Source organism: Nannobrachium achirus (genome assembly GCF_963921795.1).
Source record: "Nannobrachium achirus genome assembly, chromosome: 13".
NCBI classification, from domain to species: domain Eukaryota; kingdom Metazoa; phylum Chordata; class Actinopteri; order Myctophiformes; family Myctophidae; genus Nannobrachium; species Nannobrachium achirus.
In genome coordinates this window covers 11815750-11842422 of record NC_137833.1, presented here as the reverse complement: position 1 = coordinate 11842422, position 26673 = coordinate 11815750, and the positions used below count along the sequence as shown (strand labels likewise).

Below are 26673 nucleotides of genomic sequence, written 5' to 3'. Positions count from 1 at the left end.
TTGCTCATATGGTTCACCAAAGAGCCTGGCTTGGCTTTATTCCTCGGCTATAAACTCACAATAGAAGCCTTTTCTGAAACATCTATTAGATAAATGAATGGGATTTCAGTCTGCGCCTGTGGACACACCACCATTACGCTCTACTGTCCAACCATTAAACTGTGGTCTGACCATCGCAGCGACCGCGTCGCCTCAGCGCAGACACACACACTCCATCTCCTCCTCCGTCACGGGCACGTTGGACGTCCTCACGTCCGTCTCCTCCACCGTCTTGCCCGGGGCGTAGTAGGTGGACTTCCAGCGCAGCAGCACGATCCTCTTCAGGTACTTGACCGTGTTGTTCTTGACGCTGACGAAGCAGAAGGTGTTGATCATGCTGTTGCTCATGGCGATGCACTCCACCACGTAGAAGGCCACCAGCGAGTTCCTCTGGCGCGTGATGAGCGTGGGGTGGAAGTCGCGCAGGATGGTGTAGCCGTAGTACGGCGCCCAGCAGAGCACGTACGCCGTCAGGATGCCGATCAGCACCATCACCGTCTTCCTGCGGCAGCGCAGCCGCTTGCGGATCTGCTCCGTCTGGAAGCCCGGCACGCTCTTGAACCAGAGCTCGCGGGAGATCCGGGCGTAGCACAGGGCCATGACGACGGTGGGCCCCACGAACTCCACGGCGAAGACCAACAGGAAGTAGGAGCGGTAGTAGGCCTGCTGCTCCACGGGCCAGATCTGGCCGCAGAACACCTTGTGGACGGGTGGTGGCGCCGTGGTGCCGGTGCCGTCCTGAGGGTACAGGTGCATGGTCTCAGAGTAGTAGGCGGAGGGGACGGAGATGAGGATGGGCACGATCCACACGCCTGTGATCAAGCCGTACGCGGTTTGGTATTTCATGCGAGGCCTCAGAGGGTGGACGATTGCCATGTACCTGTGGGAAGATAAGAGAGACCACAAGTTATTCAAGACCACAGGTGCAGCATTTATTCTCTCCAGAGGGCCATACTGACCTTGATAAAGCAAGCGAAAGGGCCCAAACGTGAAACATATTAAAAATGCATGCCTATTAACCTTAGCATTCATATTCTGGGGGAACGAACATTCATTATCTATGGAATCTAAGTTTAATCATCTCTCTCTCTCAGCTTCTTTTGCCTGAAAAACTTTGAAGACCCAGTCTAGACATCTTGCACAGCCAAGAACCTCATTCATAATATAGTGCAATCGAATTAGTAGTCTCATATGGTGCACTGTGCCAATAATGTAATAATGATTGGCCAATTCCAATGGCCACCGGCTTTGAGTCACATTTAGGCTCGATATTGGGTGATCCATTATTCATTATAATGCAATTATGAGATTCAGAGTGATAAACATTAACTGCTGTGCTGCCGTTAATAAGCTATGAATGTTTGATTAAAATGTGTGCTTAGACTAGCACTTCACCCATTTTCAACTCCACTTCACATTGGTCCTTACAAGATGGTGCAATTTCCGTCTACTCAATCTGTGTCTTATTAGTAGGCTGTGGACAGTTCAAAAACGTGCCTACCAATGACATCATCAATGGGGGTTCCAAGCTGGAAAGTTATCATGCTGAAATACTGTAGAGGCCAATTATACGAAGACAGGTTGACAATGGCTGGGAGACGAGATTTCTCGTCATTTTGTCTTAGGTCCACACTGCCAAAGACGAGATTCTTATCCTTTTTTCTTTTTTTAGTTTTTGCATTTTTCACAAGTTAGCGAACAGCCCCATCTGTTGTAAAAAGATTGGAATCACAGCGGGAAAATATTCTGTGACTACTTGAAAAGGTAAGGAAAAACGAAAAACACATGGCAGTGGTATTGAAGTGAAGAGTTAAAGGGGATTGAAACCCCAGGCTGATTTTGTAGTTTTTTTTTATCCCTTTAAAGGAGTAGTTCACCCCCAAAATGTTCACCCCCAAAATGACTCTACCCCCCAAAATGATTCTATTGATTACACACGCCATGGAGACTTGAGTTCAATAATATTTTTAGTTTTTTGTCACATTCCTAAGACTGTGGATATAGTAAATGTACCCCCATTAATTCCAGATGTGAACCCAAATGCATTTTTGGGTCCCCATCCGGAATCAATGGGGGTAAATTAACCTCATCTAACCTTCCCTAGTCACCGCTCGTCCATCGATAGCTCATGGCTGCTCTGACATGAAGCAGAGGTGACGTCATGGCCTTTCCTTCTTCATGCTTCCTTGACACCGTCCGTTTACTGTCTGGAGGATAACATTAGCATAGCTGGAGTGCTAAGGGCTAAGCTAGCCAAAATGGTCACATCGACTGTTCAGTCATTCTTGGATTATATGCATGGATTATTATGCGCACGGATCGCGCACGCGAAACGCACGGGGAGATCGATGCTCGGCCAAAACTACCACTCTATCCCAACGGAGATCCAGATAATCACGGTGAGCTAATGACCTGGGGGGGGGAAAAAAATAAAAAACATCGGTGCGGTGCGGTCCAAGAAGGAGTGGTGGCGGGCTCATGTTTATAAACATAATATTATGTCTCAGATCATAATACAATAATAGAAATTTCACGGCTAATCTACCAACAACCATTCTATTTCGGCTGGCAAACTGTAAGGTTAAAAACTATGGCAGATTGAAAACATGGCAGACTAGTAATCAACACAACTGGACCAAACACATTTTCATAGGCGTGTCCAGGGCCAAGGGCATGGCCAATGGGCAAGCATGATAGACAGTATTGACAAAAGGTCTAACACACCCATTATTAATTAGCTGGGCTGCTTACATCACTGTGTACTATAATGGATGCAGCCTGCCATGTTTTTACCCTGCTGTAGTATTTAACCTGGTGGTTAACAAACTTCAAAATCAGCCTAGCTAGCGTTTCATTCCCCTATAAAGATGTATTACCATGATCTTCTCACCCCCTAAAACATGATTATCAGGTATTATGATTATACTAGGAGGAGAATTTTTTCCAAAAGATTGTACAGAAAGAGTTAAAATTAGGTTTTTACGTGGCCACACCCAGCAGTTCATTAAGTATGCCTGGTTGTCATGGTGGGTGGTGACCCAGCTGAAGTTAGCCACACCCACAGTGTTGGGTGAATGGTAAAAGGGGAGGGGAGGATTATATGATGTCATTTTATCTGTGTTTTTGGCACTTTTGACCCACAAGGTGTCAGCCTCCAGGAAGAAACCCCAACTAGAAAATATTGTTCCTTCGAAACAATTGTGGGCTCGCTTCAAGCCAGAAAACAATGGCTATAAAAGTACAAAATGTCAAGATCACAGGCAGTGCTCTCTTTGACGTTACTGACGTCAAAGATTGGTCCATTTTGTTCCAAAAATGTGTTGTGCAAAAGTCGACCCGCTGGTGGCGCTATAACAGGCCAATGTAAGAAGGGTGGTATCTGTTCCTTGACCTATTGGGGATGTGCTTGCAAGATTTCACACACATTGCAGGCTGTGTTCATGATTTGAGGTGTTTTTGGCTTTGGCCACTTTATCGCTGCTTGCAGCTATATTTATTATTATTATTTTTTTGTTTTGTGTGTGTGCACTTCATAGGCATATTAGATAAAGGTCCTTAGATTGTGTGTAGAATGTTTCATGCAAATTGCTAAAAAAATCCTAACGGGTTTAAGCGTTTCACAAACTGCTCAAAATGATATAGCGCCCCCCTTTGGCCAATTGGGGTAAGATTGGTTTTAGTGATATTTGGACTAACACTCTACATCTTTGCCAAATGCCATGAACATGTTACTTTGCATGTATGATTTAGAGGCAGAAGAATAATTTGCATAAAACTGCAATATTCATTGAATTTATTTAAAAAAGCATGTTTCAATTTTAAAGAAATCCGATCTAACAGATCTTTAGATATCGGTCCAAAGTTCACGTAAAAAAAGTTTTGTGCACGTGGAGTGAAAATTCCAGAATATAAGCGGGTTTACGCGTTTTACAAACTGCTCAAAATGGCGGAAAATCTTACTTAACAACTTACTTAACAACGACATAGATGTCTTCCGCTCGAGTCAAAGCACGCGTGTAACAAGTTGCATGTCTTCAAACGAAACGAGTCATGACTTATGCCCGTTTGAAGTTTGAATTTTCAAACGCTTCGTATAGCGCCCCCCTTTGGCCGATTGGAATAAAATTGGTTTCAGTGATACTTTGACTAACCCTCCACATCTTTGCCAAATGCCATGAACGTGTAACTTTGCATGTATGATTTAGAGGCCGAAGAATAATTTGCATAAAACCACAATATTGATTGAATTATTAAAAAAATATATTTCACTTTAAAAGAAATCCGCCGAGACTAGTTTGACCGTATTGGTCCAAAGTTCATGTGAAAAAAGTTTTGTGCGCGTAACGGAAAAAATCCAGGAGGAGATAGATTTTTACTGTTTTTCATATTATTCCGAATTGTGGGAGACCTAAAGGTCAGAGGTCAAAAGTTAGAGGGTAAAAGTTGTTCGGCATGAGGAGACGCATAAGTGTATACAGGTTTCATGCCTGTACCTCAAACACAGCATGAGCTATACCTGTTCAAAGTTCGCACTTTCGAAGGCTTCCTACAGCGCCACCATTTGGCCGATTGCTATAGAAAATAATAGCACACTTCGCCACTGTAAACTGAACACATTGATGTTTTTATTTTCATTTTCTCACTAAGTATGTAGGAGTAGAAAGGAACCGAAGTTCCCGTCTACTGACCGCCTGCCTGATAGATAAACTAGAAAAATATTGTTCCTTCGAAACAATTGTGGGCTCGCTTCAAGCCAGAAAACAATGGCTATAAAAGCACAAAATGTCAAGATCGCAGGCAGTGCTCTCTTTGACGTTACTGACGTCAAAGATTGGTCCATTTTGTTCCAAAAATGTGTTGTGCAAAAGTTGACCCGCTGGTGGCGCTATAACAGGCCAATGTGAGAAGGTTGGTATCTGTTCCTTGACCTATTGGGAATGTGCTTGCAAGATTTCACGCACATCCCAGGCTGTGTTCATGATTTGAGGTGTTTTTGGCCTTGGCCACTTTATCGCTGCTTGCAGCTATATTTATAATTATTATTATATTTTTTTTGTGTGTGCACTTCATAGGCATATTAGATAAAGGTCCTTTGATTGTGTGTAGAATATTTCATGCAAATTGCTAAAAAGAAATCCTAGAATAAAAACGGTTTTAAGCGTTTCACAAACTGCTCAAAATGATATAGCGCCCCCCTTTGGCCAATTGGGGTATGATTGGTTTTAGTGATATTTGGAATAACACTCTACATCTTTGCCAAATGCCATGAACATGCTACTTTGCATGTATGATTTAGAGGCAGAAGAATAATTTGCATAAAAATGCAATATTCATTGAATTATTTAAAAAAGCATGTTTCAGTTTTAAAGAAATCCGATCTGACAGATCTTTAGATATCGGTCCAAAGTTCACGTAAAAAATGATTTGTGCACGTGACGCGAAAATTTCAGAATAAAAACGGGTTTACGCGTTTTACAAACTGCTCAAATTGGCGGAAAATCTAAGGGCGGAGCTTACTTAACAACAACACAGATGTCTTCCGCTTGAGTCAAAGCACGCGTGTAACAAGTTGCATGTCTTCAAACGAAACGAGTCAAGACTTATGCCCGTTTGAAGTTTGAATTTTCAAACGCTTCGTATAGCGCCCCCCTTTGGCTAATTGGAATAAGATTGGTTTCAGTGATATTTAGACTAACCCTCTACATGTTTGCCAAATGCCATGAAAGTAACACTTTGCATGTTTGATTTAGAGGCAGAATAATAATTTGCATAAAACCGCAATATGAATTGAATTATTAAAAATTAATGGTTTAACGTACAAACTTCTCACCACATAGACTGTATAGGTATTGGTCCAAAGTTCATGTGAAAAAAGTTGTGTGCACTTGACGCGAAAATCCCAGGAGGAGATAGATTTTTACTGTTTTTCATATAATTCCGAATTGTGGGAGACCTAAAGGTCAGAGGTCAAAAGTTAGAGGGTAAAAGTTGTTCGGCATGAGGAGACGCATAAGTGTATACAGGTTTCATGGCTGTATGTATAACACAGCATGAGCTATACCTGTTCAAAGATCGCACTTTCGAAGGCTTCCTACAGCGCCACCATTTGGCCGATTGCTGTAAAAAGTAATAGCACACTTCGCCACAGTAAGCTGAACACATTGATGTTTTTATTTTCATTTTCTCACTAAGTATGTAGGAGTAGAAAGGAACCGAAGTTTTGAGGAGAACTTGATATAGTATGACTGACTGCCTGCCTGCCTGATAGATAAACTAGAAAAATATTGTTCCTTCGAAACAATTGTGGGCTCGCTTCTAGCCGGAAAACAATGGCTATAAAAGTACAAAATGTCAAGATCGCAGGCAGTGCTCTCTTTGACGTTACTGACGTCAAAGATTGGTCCATTTTTTCCAAAAATGTTATGCAAAAGTTGACCCGCTGGTGGCGCTATAACAGGCCAATGATAGAAGGGTGGTATCTGTTCCTTGACCTATTGGGAATGTGCTTGCAAGATTTCACGCACATCCCAGGCTGTGTTCATGATTTGAGGTGTTTTTGGCTTTGGCCACTTTATCGCTGCTTGCAGCTATATTTATTATTATTATTTTATTATTTTATTGTATGCACTTCATAGGCATGTTAGATAAAGGTCCTTAGATTGCGTGTAGAATGTTTCATGCAAATTGCTAAAAAGAAATCCTAGAATAAAAACGGTTTTAAGCGTTTCACAAACTGCTCAAAATGATATAGCGCCCCCCTTTGGCCAATTGGGGTATGATTGGTTTTAGTGATATTTGGAATAACACTCTACATCTTTGCCAAATGCCATGAACATGCTACGTTGTATGTATGATTTAGAGGCAGAAGAATAATTTGCATAAAAATGCAATATTCATTGAATTATTTAAAAAAGCATGTTTCAATTTGAAAGAAATCCGATCTGACAGATCTTTAGATATCGGTCCAAAGTTCACGTAAAAAAAGTTTTGTGCACGTGACGCGAAAATTTCAGAATAAAAGCGGGTTTACGCGTTTTACAAACTGCTCAAATTGGCGGAAAATCTAAGGGCGGAGCTTACTTAACAACGACACAGATGTCTTCCGCTTGAGTCAAAGCACGCGTGTAACAAGTTGCATGTCTTCAAACGAAACGAGTCAAGACTTATGCCCGTTTGAAGTTTGAATTTTCAAACGCTTCGTATAGCGCCCCCCTTTGGCCAATTGGAATAAGATTGGTTTCAGTGATATTTGGACTAACCCTCTACATGTTTGCCAAATGCCATGAAAGTAACACTTTGCATGTTTGATTTAGAGGCAGAATAATAATTTGCATAAAACCGCAATATGAATTGAATTATTAAAAATTAATGGTTTAACGTACAAACTTCTCACCACATGCCATGAACATGCTACGTTGTATGTATGATTTAGAGGCAGAAGAATAATTTGCATAAAAATGCAATATTCATTGAATTATTTAAAAAAGCATGTTTCAATTTTAAAGAAATCCGATCTGACAGATCTTTAGATATCGGTCCAAAGTTCACGTAAAAAAAGTTTTGTGCACGTGACGCGAAAATTTCAGAATAAAAGCGGGTTTACGCGTTTTACAAACTGCTCAAATTGGCGGAAAATCTAAGGGCGGAGCTTACTTAACAACGACACAGATGTCTTCCGCTTGAGTCAAAGCACGCGTGTAACAAGTTGCATGTCTTCAAACGAAACGAGTCAAGACTTATGCCCGTTTGAAGTTTGAATTTTCAAACGCTTCGTATAGCGCCCCCCTTTGGCCAATTGGAATAAGATTGGTTTCAGTGATATTTGGACTAACCCTCTACATGTTTGCCAAATGCCATGAAAGTAACACTTTGCATGTTTGATTTAGAGGCAGAATAATAATTTGCATAAAACCGCAATATGAATTGAATTATTAAAAATTAATGGTTTAACGTACAAACTTCTCACCACATAGACTGTATAGGTATTGGTCCAAAGTTCATGTGAAAAAAGTTTTGTACGCTTATCGCAAAAATTCCAGGAGGAGATAGATTTTTACTGTTTTTCATATAATTCCGAATTGTGGGAGACCTAAAGGTCAGAGGTCAAAAGTTAGAGGGTAAAAGTTGTTCGGCATGAGGAGACGCATAAGTGTATACAGGTTTCATGGCTGTATGTATAACACAGCATGAGCTATACCTGTTCAAAGATCGCACTTTCGAAGGCTTCCTACAGCGCCACCATTTGGCCGATTGCTATAAAAAATAATAGCACACTTCGCCACTGTAAACTGAACACATTGATGTTTTTATTTTCATTTTCTCACTAAGTATGTAGGAGTAGAAAGGAACCGAAGATCCCGTCTACTGATAGATAAATAAACAAATAAATAATGACAATATCTAAAGTGTGCTCGCCTTATAGGCGAGCCCACAATAATGACAATATCTAAAGTGTGCTCGCCTTATAGGCGAGCCCACAATAAACCTGTACAATATCTAAAGTGTGTTCGCCTTATAGGCGAGCCCACAATGACTAGTTTTAGGTGCCAAAAATGTGGATGGGACAACTAGTGTGCTCACTAAAACAATCCCACAATGAACTCATAAAAGACACCGCTCACTTCACAGTTCATACTAGGTGAGAATACCTTGAGCAATGGCAAAGCATTATAGTATGCTCTCTTGAATAATAGCAAAAAGCATACATATAGTGGCGGGTGAGTACCGGTAAATTATTTACCACTTTAATCATTGTGTTTAATAATACTAGACAATGTTTCTTCATCATTTAGTCTGATTGAGGCCTATATGTGACCTTCAAATAAGTCATGTCATGCCACCTGTACTGTAGCTTGTCTTGCTGGAAAAAGGGCGTAAGTCAAAATAGCATATACAGCATACTGCAGGGGTCTTCAACAGGGGTCCGGGACCCCTGGGGGGACACCGAATCTCACAACACCTTGCACTGTGAGGCGTTGTATGCTTGTAGATCAGCTATTTTCTGCAAAGCGGTTTGGTGTAGAGGGGAAAAAAGAGCAGGCCAAGTACAGAGTCAAAGGTAGTATTGACGGTTTAAGTGGTTAAATGTCTGAAAGATACACATGAACATGAATCCAACACTGATGATAACAAGTCTATGAAGCTATCTATGAAAATAGATTGTCAGCAACACAGTTTCATTCTATATGTAGGGGGGGTCAAGTGTCAGCTAGGGGGTCCTTGGGCTGAAAAACGTTGAAGACCCCTGGTACAATGGCACATGTCTTGAGTGGATTAAAGACCTAATGGATGGATTTGACTGTTCAAAGGTCCTGGCAGCTGCACTCCACTGAGATGGACAAAGTATAGGCCTGTTCATACAGGAATAATTCCTTCCTTACTCAAGCTATTCGGATCAATACGGGCATATACATGGAAATGACTTACAATATAAAATGCTTGGAGTGAATGGAACTAGAACTGCACTCGTCGTGGTGCCACTGCCAAGGGTGTCGCACCAAATTCTGGGCCCTGGGTACTTTAAATAATGAAAAATAGCAGATATACAAGCTCACAGCGTGGCACCGAGTGCTGCGCTGCGAGCTTGTAGATCTGCTATTTTTGAGAAATCGTGAAAATGTGTGCAAGTCTTTGAATATTTCAAATCCTTCTATGTCAGCGGTGCTTGAACCTTTTCACGTGAAGGACCCACAAAATGATATGTATTCGTTCCAGGGGATCCCCCAGAAGCAAAATTGAGTTACAAATGTTCGCTTAAACAATACATATATTCAAAGATTTGCACCCACATTTCAAAAATAGCAGATATACAAGCTCGCAGCACGGCACTGAGCTTGTATATCTGCTATTGTTTTTAATCAGTGCACAAGTAGGCCATACATGTGCGCCAGCAGAGCGCGCCATGAGGTGTGCTCACCACTGGCATCATCACTGGCATCACCAGGAACGCTGGCTCATTGGCAGTTAATGATGAATTTACCAGAAATGCTGGTCCCTGATTGGGCTACGGGCTTATTAAACACACACGGCTACCTACCTACATATCTACATACATACATACGCAGCCGAACAAAGTACTGTACTTGTGCACTCTGCTGGCTCAAGTAAAGATGCAACAGGACCTTTGTCCCTTGTATGCCCCTATATGGAGATCCCTGATGTCATCAATGTTAAGCCCATATCTTGGAATGCCCATATATGGACATACTGTGTCAGTCTCATGTGGTCTATCTATGATGTCAGACATCTATGATCATATTTTGGGAAAATTAAATTAATTGTGTGTGTGTGTGTGTGTGTGTGTGTGTGTGTGTGTGTGTGTGTGTGTGTGTGTGTGTCTCTCTCTCTCCATATATCACCACCTGGATCTCCATATACAGTATGAAGATCACAACACTGACCTTAATAGCATACCTGGAGACGACTGGATCATCACTTAGATATCCATATATGGAGCTGGCCAATACCTCTACATCTGACATCACAAATGCTAGATGGATATAGCTCCATATATGGATATGGATATATATATATATATATATATATATATAAGTCAATGGGATGCTCTTCCCAGAAGTCAATGTGTGTTGGCTTTGCCAGTAGGGTTTTTCACTGTGACTGTTAAATACGTCTGGTTCTTTCGTGTGAATTAAAACAACAGCAAAGTAACCCAACGGTTACAGAATCAAAATGACGGAGCGGAAGGGTACAGCGAAGTTGTACTTTTTGAGGAACATCGAGCAGGAGATCCAGCAGCAATGGGAAAAGGAGAAGCCTTTTGAGTGTGATGCACCAACCACTACTGGAGAAAGCACAAACAAGAATAAGTACCTTGTCACCTTCCCCTACCCATACATGAATGGAAAACTGCATCTAGGCCACACATTCAGTATGTCCAAATGTGAGTTTGCTGTTGGATACCAGCGTATGAAAGGGAAGCAATGTCTCTTTCCATTTGGGCTGCATTGCACAGGAATGCCCATCAAAGCCTGTGCAGACAAGCTGAAGAGAGAGATGGAGTTGTATGGAAACCCTCCACAATTCCCAGACGAGGAGGTAGAGGAGGAAGAGAAGCCCAAGATTGATGACGAAATCATCATCAAGGACAAGGCCAAGAGCAAGAGGAGTAAAGCAGCAGCCAAGACCTGCGGCTCCAAGTTCCAGTGGGAGATTATGAAATCCCTAGGGCTGTCGGACAAAGAAATTGTCAAGTTTGCCAGCGCTGAACACTGGCTGGACTACTTTCCTCCTCTGGCCATCAAAGACCTCAAAGACATGGGGGTCAAGGTGGATTGGAGGCGTTCGTTCATCACCACAGATGTCAACCCCTTCTATGATTCCTTTGTCAGATGGCAGTTCATCACTCTAAAGGAGAGGGGGAAGATCAAGTTTGGCAAAAGGTACACCATCTTCTCGCCCAAGGATGGACAGCCGTGCATGGACCATGACAGGCAGACTGGAGAGGGAGTTGGACCACAAGAGTACACTCTTGTCAAGATGAAGATTGTAGAGCCCTTCCCAGCTAAATTCAAGAGCAAAGTATTATATAGCAGCGCTCTGAAAGGAAAGAACATCTACTTGGTGGCGGCCACCCTGAGACCAGAGACCATGTTCGGCCAGACCAACTGTTGGGTGAGACCGGACATGAAGTACGTGGCCTTTGAGACAACCAACGGAGACGTGTTCATCAGCACCAGGAGGTCTGCCAGAAACATGTCCTACCAAGGAGTCACCAAGGAAGACGGAGTGGTGCCGGTGCTCATGGAGATCCTGGGACAGGATATTTTGGGTTGTGCACTGAGTGCCCCTCTGACCTCTTACAAGGTCGTCTATGCTCTTCCCATGCTCACCATCAAGGAGGACAAAGGTACCGGGGTGGTGACCAGCGTTCCATCTGATGCTCCTGATGACATTGCCGCTCTCAGGGACATCAAGAAGAAGCAGGCACTGAGGGAGAAGTATGGAATTGAAGACAAGATGGTATTGCCTTTTGAGCCAATTCCCATAATTGAAATCCCAGGCTATGGGAACCTATCCGCTCCTCTGGTGTGTGATGAACTGAAGATTCAGAGTCAGAATGACAGAGAGAAGTTGGACGAAGCCAAGGAGAAGGTCTACCGTAAAGGATTCGATGAAGGCATCATGCTGGTTGACGGCTACAAGGGCCAGAAAGTCCAGGATGTCAAGAAACCCATCCAGAAGATGTTGATAGACAAGGGAGACGCCCTGATCTACATGGAGCCCGAAAAGCAGGTCATGTCCCGGTCAGCCGACGAGTGTGTGGTGGCCCTGTGTGACCAGTGGTACCTGGACTATGGTAATGTGGAGTGGAAGCAGCAGGCCAATGACGTTCTCAAGTCTTTGGAGACTTTCTGTGAGGAGACCAGGAAGAACTTTAAAGCAACACTGGACTGGCTCCAGGAGCATGCCTGCTCTCGCACCTATGGCCTTGGAACACGTCTGCCGTGGGACCAGAAGTGGTTGATCGAGTCTCTGTCAGACTCCACCATCTACATGGCGTACTACACGGTGGCTCACCTCCTGCAGGGCGGGGTGCTAAATGGACAGGGGCCCTCACCGCTGGGCATCAGGCCAGAGCAGATGACCAGAGAGGTGTGGGACTTCATCTTCTTTAAGACGTCTCCGTTCCCTAAGACAGACATCCCCAACGAGCACCTGCAGAGGCTGCGGAGGGAGTTTGAGTACTGGTATCCTGTTGACGTGCGCGTGTCCGGCAAAGACCTTGTGCCAAACCACCTGTCGTACTACCTGTACAACCACGTGGCCATGTGGCCAAAAGACAATGGGAAGTGGCCACAGGCAGTACGCGCCAACGGACATCTGCTGCTCAACTCTGAAAAGATGTCCAAATCCACAGGAAACTTCCTCACCCTAAGACAAGCTATTGAGAAGTTCTCAGCAGACGGCATGCGTCTGGCCCTGGCCGACGCGGGCGACACGGTGGAGGATGCCAACTTTGTGGAGACCATGGCGGACGCGGGCATTCTGCGCCTCTACACCTGGGTGGAGTGGGTGAAGGAGATAATCACAAACCAGAACAACCTGAGGACCGGCCCCGCAGACACCTTCAACGACAGAGTGTTCTCCAGTGAGATGAACAAGGGCATCCTGAAGACGGAGCAGCACTACGACAGGATGATGTACAAGGAGGCGCTGAAGAGCGGCTTCTTCGAATTCCAGGCAGCCAAGGACAAGTATGTCCTCCTTTCTGAGATGGCCATCGAGGGCTTGCACAGAGACCTTGTCTTCCAGTTCATTGAGAGACAGACTCTACTGTTGGCACCCATCTGCCCACACCTCTGCGAGTACACTTGGGGCCTCCTCAGCAAGCCCACTACTCTGATGAAGGCGCTATGGCCCGCGGCAGGTCCCGTTGACGAGGTTCTGATCCGTTCCTCCCAGTATCTGATGGATACCGCCCATGACCTCCGAGTGCGCTTGAAGGCCTACATGCAGCCGCCCAAGAACAAAAAAGGGGATTCCACGCCCCCAGCCAAGCCCTCCCGCTGTACCATCTATGTGGCCAAGAGTTACCCTCCATGGCAGCACAGCGCCTTGTCACTGCTAGGCAAATACTATAAGAGTGACAGCGGAGTCCTTCCAGACAACAAGGTGATCTACACTAAGCTGGGAGACCTGCTGGAACTCAAATACATGAAAAGAGTCATGCCCTTCGTACTTATGATCAAGGAGCACCTGGAGAAGAACGGAGCCAGGGTTCTGGACCTGCAGCTGGAGTTTGACGAGGCTGACGTGCTGGAGAAGAACCTGGAGTATCTCACCAACTCCCTGGGGCTGGATCAGATCGACGTGCTGCCTGCGTCCGAGGCTGATGACAAGGTGAAGGAGGACTGTTGCCCAGGGAAACCCTTCAGTGTGTTCAGATCAGAGACTGGTGTGTCTGTGTCCTTCATCAACCCCCAGCCATTCAATGGGTTGTTTTCCACCAGGGTTGACATTCGACAAGGGGACAACAGAGACAGTATCATTCGCAGACTAGCCAAAGTTAACAGGCTCATAAAAGACAGGGTGAAGTTGATGCGTTACGAAGACCCGGTCCTGGGTCCCCGGCGGGTTCCTATTCTGGGTTGCGAGGAAGAAGGCAAGCTGCCCATCTCCGACAAGTCTGTGTTCAGCATCAACCTGGAAGAGAAGAGGGTCACCATGGCTGATAACGGCCTCACTGTGGACATCGGTGACTCTCTGGTGTACCTTCTCCAGTAGAACAACACAGCACTCTGAAGCTGCCCAGCACAGGCACACATATTGACAACAATACGGGGGTGCTTATGTGATTTATTTTAAGGGTGATAAGTATAACTTAACAGATGGCTTCAACATTCACTGCCATACACACTGAGGTTTATCAGTTTTACAGTCTGTCCTTATTCACCTTATTTCTGGCCCTCTCCATGGGCGCCGCCATTGAGATTTTTCTCTGTGTGCTGCTTCATTCAACATCCTCCCTAGTAAGAAAGTTTACAGGGAATCGTGCGTTGCCAGATTTAGCCAAAGAAAGTTGCCGGGTCTATGAAAATAAGCCCAATAGAAGCAACTAGGCTCAGTTTTACTACTTTAAATCGGCTATTTGAAAATAGATCACCAACAATGTGTCACACATTGTGAGCTTGTAGATTTACTAAATATTGAGAATAAAAAAATAAAATATTTTGAATATTTTTGAAACATTTTAACAATCTGGGGGTCCTTGATTTGAAAAAGATTGTGAACCACTGGTTTAAAAAAAACATAAAAAATCAAGGCCAATAAACTACACGTTTTTTTTCCCCAAAAGTCCCAAATTGCTTATTATAAGCAGACATGGCAACATAGGTTTCACCCAGAGCCCAACATTATTGAGTTACCTTTTCACCACTTTCCTAGGTGTTTAGCCCTCGTGAATCCTCAACCCACGTGGAGGCGCGCCGTCTCAGGCGACCTTGAGCCACGTGAGACACCGCCAAGCGAGTCGTTGTGTCAAGCGTTAGATGTTGTAAACCAGGGGGCCAGACTAGTAAATCTTTGTCCCCCCGACTTTTGGCACCTCCACGCGGTCCAAGTGAACACAACAGAGCACTCCCTACCTCAGGTTCAGACAATCACAAGCTTCTGCAGGCGGATTTTAACTGTATCGTGGTGGGTTTTATGAAAATCGATCTAGCTGAGATCTGTGGTCTAAATCAGAAGTTAAGAAGACACTCGACTGATAATGTTTTGTGCCAGGGACCCCCAGAAGAGAAGAGTTATGTAAAAATATGTATATTTCAAACACTTTAAACATTTTCTAAAAAATACTAGCTATGTACAAGCTACATCTGCAACCTTTTTGAATAGCCAACGTATAAAGTATGGATAAAGTGATTACAATGATTGTGACAAATTTAGCTGGGGGCACCCTGTAATGGTTATTATTCTTGTGCTTTCATAGTTTTATATTTTTCTTCTTAATTAGGGTGACCATATTCTGAATATGTCTCAAGGAGAACTTGACAGAAATATCCATTTCCATAAAGATTGAAAATAACTTTATCCACGACTTTCCAACGCCCCATAGTGCATTGCGCAGACGCTGTACCGAGCTTCCGGCACCGCAGCCGAGTGTGATCTACAAGCTCACAACAGTTGCATCTGCGACGCGACGTGAGCTTGTATGTCTGCTGTTAAACCGGAAGTGTGGTCCAAACAGGTCCAAATAATCTCCAGTAAACTCCCGCGGAAACAGGTGGATAGATTTAAGCACTTGAATCCCAGCAATGTGGGGAACATTTACCAAAAATAGGAGATCTACAAGCTCACAGCGCATCAAAATTCAACAAGAGTCTCTATATTTATTACTATGATACCTGTGATGAATGCTGGTTATTTTATATACTTCAGCTCAGGATTAAACACACCATTTATTTAGCTTAACTATACCATTTGTTGCAATGATATTTACCATTTATGCAATGATATTGATTTAGTTTTACGGTGTAGCTCTGCTGTGATAACAGATTATCTGCTCAAACATGAGACCTAATCTGATATCACAAACACCCCAGAGGAAAGTATAATATACAGATATTACATAACATTGAACCTCAGTTGTATGATTTGGGGGGATGGTCTGGGGAGGATAGCAACAACACATCCTGACTTCCTTATATAAAATAACTTCTGTAGGCTCAATTTGTACTAAACATGCAACATCTACCGATATTAAGTAGTGATGCTTTATACGTGTTTTCAATTTGTCATACCGGACAGTATATTGTTTACAACAAACTACTTTTGGTCATGTAGTTTATTCTGTTGTAGACATGCTGAGGCTTGAGTATTACACCAAAAGAAGTCTGACCAGAGACTTGCATGTATTCTCACCAGGTAGGCTACATTGTTTTATTTCATGTATTTGTATTGTGTAGTAGCATGTTATTGTATGTATGCCAGTGATTGTTAGAATAGGCCAATCTAATCTGAGATTTGCCCAAAACGAGCTGAGGCTTGGGTGTTACACCAAAATAAGTGACTTTTGTGTATTCTCTCTGTCAACACAGAGAGAAGTGGTCTGGAACTTCATTAATCTACAACACAGATCAAACATTACATGATCTTGTAAATCTGCTATTTTTGGCAAAGACATTTGGTATAGATGGAAAAAGAACTCGATTAACGAAGTAGGCCTACAGAGGGACTAAGTGGTTAAACTGAAGAGATATTGATCAATTCCAATATCATTAGCCACTAGAAAAATATTGTTCCTTCGAAACAATTGTGGGCTCGCTTCAAGCCGGAAAACAATGGCTATAAAAGTACAAAATGTCAAGATCGCAGGCAGTGCTCTCTTTGACGTTACTGACGTCAAAGATTGGTCCATTTTGTTCCAAAAATGTGTTGTGCAAAAGTTGACCCGCTGGTGGCGCTATAACAGGCCAATGTAAGAAGGGTGGTATCTGTTCCTTGACCTATTGGGAATGTGCTTGCAAGATTTCACGCACATTGCAGGTGTTCATGATTTGAAGTGTTTTTGGCTTTGGCCACTTTATCGCTGCTTGCAGCTATATTCATTATTATTATTCTTTTGTGTGTGTGTGCACTTCATAGGCATATTAGATAAAGGTCCTTAGATTGTGTGTAGAATGTTTCATGCAAATTGCAAAAAAAAAATCCTAACGGGTTTAAGCGTTTCACAAACTGCTCAAAATGATATAGCGCCCCCCTTTGGCCAATTGGGGTAAGATTGGTTTTAGTGATATTTGGACTAACACTCTACATCTTTGCCAAATGCCATGAACATGTTACTTTGCATGTATGATTTAGAGGCAGAAGAATAATTTGCATAAAACTGCAATATTCATTGAATTTATTTAAAAAAGCATGTTTCAATTTTAAAGAAATCCGATCTGACAGATCTTTAGATATCGGTCCAAAGTTCACGTAAAAAAGGTTTTGTGCACGTGGAGCGAAGATTCCAGAATAAAAGCGGGTTTACGCGTTTTACAAACTGCTCAAAATGGCGGAAAATCGAAGGGCGGAGCTTACTTAACAACGACACAGATGTCTTCCGCTTGAGTCAAAGCACGCGTGTAACAAGTTGCATGTCTTCAAACGAAACGAGTCATGACTTATGCCCGTTTGAAGTTTGAATTTTCAAACGCTTCGTATAGCGCCCCCCTTTGGCCGATTGGAATAAAATTGGTTTCAGTGATACTTTGACTAACCCTCCACATCTTTGCCAAATGCCATGAACGTGTAACTTTGCATGTATGATTTAGAGGCCGAAGAATAATTTGCATAAAACCGCAATATTGATTGAATTATTAAAAAAATATATTTCACTTTAAAAGAAATCCGCCGAGACTAGTTTGACCGTATTGGTCCAAAGTTCATGTGAAAAAAGTGTCATGCGCGTAACGCGAAAATCCCAGGAGGAGATAGATTTTTACTGTTTTTCATATAATTCCAAATTGTGGGAGACCTAAAGGTCAAAGGTCAAAAGTCAGAGCGTAAAAGTTGTTCGGCATGAGGAGACGCATACGTGTATACAGGTTTCATGGCTTTACCTCAAACACAGCATGAGCTATACCTGTTCAAAGTTCGCACTTTCGAAGGCTTCCTACAGCGCCACCATTTGGCCGATTGCTGTATAAAATAATAGCACACGTCGCCACTGTAGGCTGAACACATTGATGTTTTTATTTTCATTTTCTCACTAAGTATGTAGGAGTAGTAGGATACCGAAGTTTTGAGGAGAACTGACCTGACTGACCTACTAGATAAACTAGAAAATGTGCAATTTGGGAAATTGCGAGTGTGGTTGCTCGCCCCGCCCCCCTCCCACGAGTTTTGCAAGACGATTATGTTGTCACGTCGCTCCCGAGATCGTTTGTGTTTCGTTTTGAGAGGGTTGTTCCCCCTGAAAAACGCGTTTTGGCCTGAAACAGTTACGTTTTGTGCGTTTGTGGCGCCCCCTAAGGGTCGAAGTGGAAATGCTTTTGGGGATTTGTTGAATATCCCACCCGCAACTTGTGGTTAAAATTTGGTGTTGACTGGATGTTTCGTTTATGATTTATGGCTATTTTTGGCAAAACGGGCCCCTCTCGCTAACTTTGGAAGCGTGTTCCGGACGAACGGTATGGACTATTGAAATATCGCTTGAACATGTTTATCGCGTGGGTCCAGAGATATTGTGTACCGATTTTTGTGACATTTGGAGAAAATATGTGGGAAAAGGAGCCAAAAGTGTGTTTTGAAGAAAATTCAAAATGGCGGAAAATCTATCCTGACGCAAATGGGCGTGGCCTATATGGAGAGATGCGTCATGACCCAAGGAATCCAGGGAAAAAATAATTTTAATTTTCCGACCTACGGTTCAAGAGTTATAAGCCAAAACGTAAAGTGAGCTGTTATAGCGCCACCATGAGGCCGAATGATGTAATTATTTTTCAGTTAATCCTTGCTTGCATTATGAACCTCCTCTCCAAGTTTTGAAACTGTAGCCCCAATGGTTTGTGAGAGAAAAATAATTGAATGTGAGTTTTTGTGATTCCCATTATAAGTCAATGGGGAAAATTAATTCACTAATAAATTAATATCAATTAAACGATACAACCTTTCTCTTAGCAAAATGATAGCACACGATTCCCGATGAAGCCGGTCGATTTGACATATGGCGCGAGTGTGTGGCGCAAAAACTGTGGGCCGTGAAACGCGCCGAAAAAAAAGTTTATCTAGAAGAATAAATAAAGAAATAAAGTTTCCCTAGAACTATAGTGTGTTGCCCTGTAAGGGCAACCACACTAACTAGAAAATGTGCAATTTGGGAAATTGCGAGTGTGGTTGCCCGACCCGCCCCCCTCCCACGAGTTTTGCAAGACGATTATGTTGTCACGTCGCTCCCGAGATCGTTTGTGTTTCGTTTTGAGAGGGTTGTTCCCCCTGAAAAACGCGTTTTGGCCTGAAACGGTTACGTTTTGTGCGTTTGTGGCGCCCCCTAAGGGTCGAAGTGGAAATGCTTTTGGGGATTTGTTGAATATCCCACCCGCAAGTTGTGGTTAAAATTTGGTGTTGACTGGATGTTTCGTTTATGATTTATGGCTATTTTTGGCAAAACGGGCCCCTCTTGCTGACTTTGGAAGCGTGTTCCGGACGAACGGTATGGACTATCAAAATATCGCTTGAATATGTTTATCCCGTGGGTTCAGAAATCTTGTGTACCGATTTTTGTGACATTTGGAGAAAATATGTGGGAAAAGGAGCAAAAAGTGTTTTGAAGAAAATTCAAAATGGCGGAAAATCTATCCTGACGCAAATGGGCGTGGCCTATATGGGGAGATGCGTCATGACCCAAGGAATCCAGGGGAAAAGGAATTTTAATTTTCCGACCTACGGTTCAAGAGTTACAGGCCGAAACGTAAAGTGGGCTGTTATAGCGCCACCATGAGGCCAAATGACACTATTATTTTTTATTTAATCCTTGAAATCATTATAAATCTCCTCTCCAAGTTTTGAAACTGTAGCCCCTATGGTTTGCGAGAAAGAAAATAATTGAATGTGAGTTTTGGGATTCCCATTATAAGTCAATGGGGAAAATTTATTCACTAATAAATTAATATCAATTAAACGATAGAACCTTTCTCTTAGCAAAATGGAAGCACACGATTCCCGATAAAGCCGGTCGATTTGACATATGGTGCGAGTGTGTGGCGCAAAAACTGTGGGCCGTGAAACGCGCCCAAAAAAAAGTTTATCTACCGGAAAAAATAAAGTTTCCCTAGGACTATAGTGTGTTTCCCTGTTAGGGCAACCACACTAATAATGACAACATCTAAAGTGTGCTCGCCTGTAAGGCGAGCCCACAATTACAAAGGAATACATAATTGCTCATAACAACCACACCTGGGGATCTAATGAAGTACTGTCAACCTCCTAGACACATGAAAACCGGAAAAAGTACAAAACTATGGCACCGCCTCTTTAAGTTTCTAGGTTGGGACAGACCAAATAGTAAGGGGGAGCATTCGTTGATGACATATCTTAACTGCTTTTCTACATTACTCAGCGCAAACAATTGATTTTCAACTGCATGACGATGGTCCTCTGTAAAAGTCCAACACGTTGTATTTATATTGTCATAGAGAGAGCTGGTGGGCTGTGACAGGATGCTATGTCACGGCTAATAGGCCTGTGTGCTATTAATTCCAATACCGAGCATCTCTGTTGACATGTTGAAAACATCATTAGCTTGACAAAAGACTTTCAAGACAAATGAATCTCGCTCTCCAAAACAAAGATAATTAAAGTGTCACTGCTGCCGTCAAGGGCATTTCATTTCATTGTATTGCATTTCATTTGATTCTCTGTTGTGTTATGGCAGTTAATGGCAACTGTATGAGCAAGTTCCTATTGGCACTGGTTGGAAAGTAACATGTGACAAGTAAAGTACATTTACTCGAGTACTGTACAATTTTGAGGTACTTAATTTACTTCATCATGCCACAATGTGAGCTTTGATGTAGATCTGCAATTGTGTATTTATGTTTTTGCGTGATTTGAAAGTGGTTAAGTGGGTTGCTTGGAACCAATGACAAGTATGAACTAGAACTTGTGAATAAATCGGATCCATTTCCGCCCAACAGCGACAACATGAAACAAACACACCTCATCTTGAAGTGAACAACATCATAGAGCAAACAGGGGCAACTGGCGGCCCAGGGGGCCACATGAGGCCCTCACCTTCACTTAATGCGCCTCCGCAGGAGGTTAATATTATTGATTTCAGCTCTTCCAATTCCAAACACGCAAACATGACCCACTTTAATTACTTCAGTCTATATTATAGCAGCAGTTTAATGAAAAGTATTACAATTGCATTCTTTTACTCTTTTTTCTATGTCCAATGTATTTGTAAACTTTAAAAATTATAAAGTTAGCATTATGTATTACCAAATGCATTTGAAATTAAAAAAAAAAATACTTTCAGGATTCCAATTTAAAAATAGCTAAAAAGAATTCAAAATAGCTGGTCTACAAGCTCAAAACACGTCGCAGCACGACTCGTTTTGAGGTTGTAGATCGTCTATTTCTGCAACTTTTGTGTGACACAGAATGACGAAGTAGGGCATTAATTATGAAAAAAAGGGTGTGGAAATAGGCCTATATAGCGGCCCTCTCCACCATCAAGGTGGCCCACCCTGACCCCTGGCAGTCAGAGCCTTGAGACTCCTGTTGGGGTTAGCGATTAGCGATGGCCAGCAGTGCGTTCCTACTAGACTAGGAACCTACCGGTCAATAGCGATAGCCAGCAGGGCGTTGGTGGACACATAGAGCGACACGGTCCTCAGGTAGTTGACGGCGGCGCAGAGCACCAGGCCGTGGTCCCAGTGCAGCCTCTTCACCACATAGTAGTCCATGAGGAACGGGCAGCACACCACGGCCACCAGGAAGTCCGACACCGCCAGCTGGGCGATCAGCAGGTTGGTGAGGTTGCGCTGCTTCTTGTACCTGGTGGTTTTGGATTTTGACAGCAAAAAAATTAGGCGCAGCTTGCGTAGCTAGTTCATGCAGACAATATTTATTAGTTACTTGGTAGATTATTTTTTATTACAAAACATACAAACCACTTCAGCCCTGTATACATTTCGGCTATTTGAAAATAGACTATCTAGAAGTAGATCTACTTGTAGATCTGGTATTTTCAAATATTTGCTTACATTTGAAACTGGTGAAATGGGACTTTTTGTATAATGAGTACTTTCTGCTTTTGGTACTTGAAGTACATTTTGATACCAATACTTTTGTACTTTTCTCAAGTAAATTTTGAATTCCAGACTTTTACAGAGTAAGGCTGCCCTCAGACCAAAATACCTATGAGAGTGGAATCCGCGTTCCGCCAATGCATTTCAATGAGAAGGCGGCGGTTTCATGTCAGTGGAGGATATCTGCACTCCGCGCAGACTTTGCGTTTATGGTGGAGCAAAGAAATTCTCCACGCAGATTCTGGTTTCCCCCCTCTGTCCAATCGGGTGAGTCGAAGGCGTAACATTCCGAGAATCAGGAAGGGACTGGGAGATGTTTAGTTTTGATCAAGAGTCTCATGCACCCAAACTCTTCTCTTTTTAAGCTTGTTGCATCTCCCCTTCCAATAAAGCAAGGGCGAGTACCCTTCGCCTGTCCATTATAGAGTTGACACGTAAAATATGATGAGGATCGCTACGCTAGTGTAACAGGCTACAGGGAGGGAGGGCGGTGCGGGAAGTGAGTGACAGGGGCGTCACTGGTTTTGGGACGGAATATGCTCTCTGCGTTCTTTGCCAGTCGCGCACCAGAAGAGTTTATCCACTGCCGACCATATTTTGGTCTGAGGGCACCCTAAGGTTTCAGCCACACCAAAATACCTAGAGTGGAATCCGCCAATGCATTTCAATGAGAATGGAGTGTTTTTTTCCATTCTCATTGAAATGCATTGGCGGATTCCACTCTAGGTATTTTGGTGTGGCTGCAGCCTAACAGAGTATTTCTACATTGCAGTATTGATACTTTTACTTAAGTAAAACATTTGAGTACTTTTTCCCATAGGCGGCTCCACAGGGTGGCATTGGGGGGCAATGCCCACCCAGATTAGAGTTTGTGCCCCCCCCAGTCCAGATTGGACACCACCATTATTTTAAGATGTTTTACAGGTGTTAATTATGTTATATAATTATGTTTTGTTCATTGTAATTATTATAAATATATATTTTCAAATTAATGAATAGTCTAATGAAAATGCAATAATAAAAGGTAGCCTAGCTGGCGCTGCACAGAGTTGGTTTTGTTTTGATGTCTATTCATGTATTGTTGTGTATGCAGCACAGGAAATTATAATATTTTCAGTGAGAAAACGTGTAATGGACAAAATTGAAGGGCCCCCGCTGATTATTCCCTGGAGCCGCCACGCTTTTTCCACCACTGAAATCAACCCTGCTCGTACCGTGCCAGTGTGGCGATGAACAGGAGGTTGCCCACGCCACACACCAGCATGATGCACACCAGCACCGCGCCGATGACGATGGTGGCCACGAAGAAGGCCTGGCCCTGCGTGGTGTCGGGCATCTCGTCGCCGTAGTCCAGGTCCATGACGTCGTAGGTGTCCGCCAGGTGATCCATCTCGCTCGGCGGGAAGCGGTTCCTCCGCGTCTCCGTGTACACGGCCGCCGCCAGCTGGCTGATGTTGGAATCCCCCATGACGTTAATGCAGTGAGCAGACTAAGCCTGGTTTATGCAGACAGACTCCATGCAGTCTCGGTGCAATTCATCAAGGTATAAGTAAAACAATGTCAAAGTGTTTTTGTACATGGCGACAGGTTGGCAGGAACACAGCTTAATAGTGACGCTCTTTGGGACGGGGATGGAAGATGTTGGACCGGGATGATTCGCCAACGGAGACAGCTTTCTGCACCTGGAAGAGAAAGGAGGGGAGACAAAAGGCACACTGTTTTTGCTTTCACTTCAATATCTGACAGCCACTCATTTGTCATGTGAAATTAAATAATAAAGTGGTGGTGACTGTAGTCACTACAGTCACCACCACTTTATTATTTAATTAGTGTCTCAGACATACATAATATGTACACACACGCACCTCATATCCACACACAACAGGACACGGACCAGATGCACACAACATAGGTACACTCACACGCACACATGGGCTTAGCACCTGATTGACATACTGCATAAATGTCACACACAGCCGGTAACAGGCCCCATAAAGTGGCAATACACTGATAGGATCACTGGACACAGTGCTTAGGTACATGTATTCTCTATCAGACCAGTTCTAGGTAATGGTCATTGAGCCATAATGTGCAGATATCAAGTCCATGCTGACCACTGCACAAAGATATTGGTGTTATATGAACTATGGATCTCCACGTATACATCCATCTAGACCATCAGTCTCATGTACTCTCACGCACACGCCTAGGACATATGCACAACCACGAGGCCCACACACGTATGGTAAATAATGTATCTGTACATATATTGCTATATCTCAAGTATGTGCATGTAGATAGACACTACTGATGTTAGGAGTGCTATAAAAACCTTGTAGACCACAGAGACGATGCCCTGCCTCGACTCCACTTTGATGGCAGGATCGCCACAGTTGACTGATAAACCTTTTTCCTTGTTATTCAAAGTCCGGTCTTTTCTGGTCTCATCTGTTCAACCGCTTGTGTCAAACCTCAAAGACTCCTTAATCCAATATACTACATGACCATTCACTTCCCCACGATTCTTCCTGCCGGGAATTGAACCGCTGCCATTGTTAGGCATGTCCCTGGTGGGTTTTATCACCATCGGCGGCTTCATTGTCACTGCCATTGATTAATGGCTGACACGTTTTTTTTCTCCCTAAACTCTCTGTCTGAGTTGGTGCGTCACACCTTGGATAGAGTATTACAATACGACAAAATAATACTTTGCAGCACCTGGGGCTGCCATCCCTCTCTCGGCTGTGGCTTCCAAGGGAGGACACGTCCACATTGCAAGACCAGGAATTCACACAGAAACGTCCACATTGGACGCTCGGTCCCACTTGAAGTATGTTTTACACATTTAGAGCGTAACCGTGGTCAAAATGAGGAGAAATTGCATCATTAGATGCCAATAAATCCATGTTTTGTTTATCCTCTTGTATATTAAAATTGCCTAGAGCAGGGGTCTTCAATGTTAGCTGAGAGAGAGATGAAGCAGGGACCCACACTATATATTGTATAAAAGATTCAACTTTTATATAGCATTCAGACATTTAACCACTTAAAGGGATATTTCACTTTCAAAAAAACTTTTGGTAATGGTATCGTCTAATCAGGCTTTTATGCAAACCCTGAACAGTTTTTTTTTTCCCACGATTTTGCAACCCATTTTTACCCAGTGCCAATTGCCTATGTAATCCTGGGCTCTGCTCTCCCTCTGCCGCGCCTGGGGAGACAACGGACTGACCTCACGCTTCCTTCAATGCATGAGTAGTCCAAGTTGTTTCTTTTCACCTGACAGGGGGGATTTCCCCGGGATGGACATCACGCGTGGAAGGAACACGTTATTCCAACCAGTTCCTTTCCCCTCCATCAGGCGCCCCGGCTGGCCAGGGGGAGGCATTATTGAGACCAGGATTACTGCATGTTTTTGTGAGGGTATCAACCCTAGGAGACACAGGGAGAACATGCAAACTCCACACAGAAAGGCCCTATCGGCGACCCCACCTAGGGTGTGGGCACTGATGACGCGGAGGGAGAAACACGCCCCCAGCACCCACAGCGTCCCCCGGCGGGAATCGAACCCAGGACCTACTAGCTGTGAGGCGAAGCGTTAACCACTGCACCACTGTACCTCTTGGCACTTACTTTTACTTGTAACAGAGTATTTCTACATTGCAGTATTGATACTTTTACTTAAGTAAAACATTTGAGTACTTTTTCCACCACTGCTGATATAATCATGAAAGGGAAGTGTTACATGATGAGCCACTTGCCCTTGACATTTAAAAGCCATAATCTCGTGCTTGACATTCTGTCTTTTATCTCCCTTATACAGCACCGGTCCGACTTCAATTTAAATGTCATTTTTCAATATTTATACGTTATAATATTCTGATTGTGAAGATTAGTGGAAGATACGCAATACATTATCATATTAATGACCCGAATCAAAGACTTCTAACTTCAATAGAGACAAAAACAAATTCTAATTTAAAATATCGATACAGGGGTTCAGATTATTGTATTAACACATGTTGCTGCTGGGGACCCCCTCAAGGACCCCTGGGGGTCCCCGGACCCCACTTTGAGAACCACTGGTTAAGTGCTACAGGGTTTCTTCTCTGATTGACATGTGTGAGACTTTGTATTTTTTTAATTAAATTGCCTGTTATTAACTTCTCTTCTGCTGGGGGTTCAGAAAAAGCTACAGTAAGGTATGGCAACATGACTGGTGTCTTGCACGCGCGCGAGCAATTTTTTTTATTCTTGGGACAAACGCATAACAATAACAATACACAAATACATATAACAAGACATAATAAACAACAAGCCAGGCAGCATCCAACAGTTGTTTCAGCCAGAGGCGTCAATTGGGTATGGCAAGCTATGG

At 43.3% G+C, this 26673-nt stretch overlaps 2 protein-coding genes across 2 annotated transcripts; one reads left to right on the top strand and one right to left on the bottom strand.

Moving 5' to 3' along the window:
* Positions 1-192: 192 nt before the first annotated feature.
* prokr1b (prokineticin receptor 1b) lies at positions 193-23763 on the bottom strand (the record flags this gene model as incomplete). Its single annotated transcript, XM_080740569.1, has 3 exons — positions 193-919; positions 21823-22041; positions 23510-23763. 3 exons carry the CDS (start codon positions 23761-23763, stop codon positions 193-195), a joined length of 1200 nt encoding a protein of 399 aa, XP_080596695.1.
* Positions 10729-14283, top strand: LOC308296922 (leucine--tRNA ligase, cytoplasmic-like; the record flags this gene model as incomplete). The annotated part of the gene is made up of 1 exon (XM_080740277.1): positions 10729-14283. The coding sequence occupies one exon, from the start codon at positions 10729-10731 to the stop codon at positions 14281-14283; it is 3555 nt and encodes a 1184-aa protein (XP_080596403.1).
* Positions 23764-26673: the final 2910 nt, after the last annotated feature.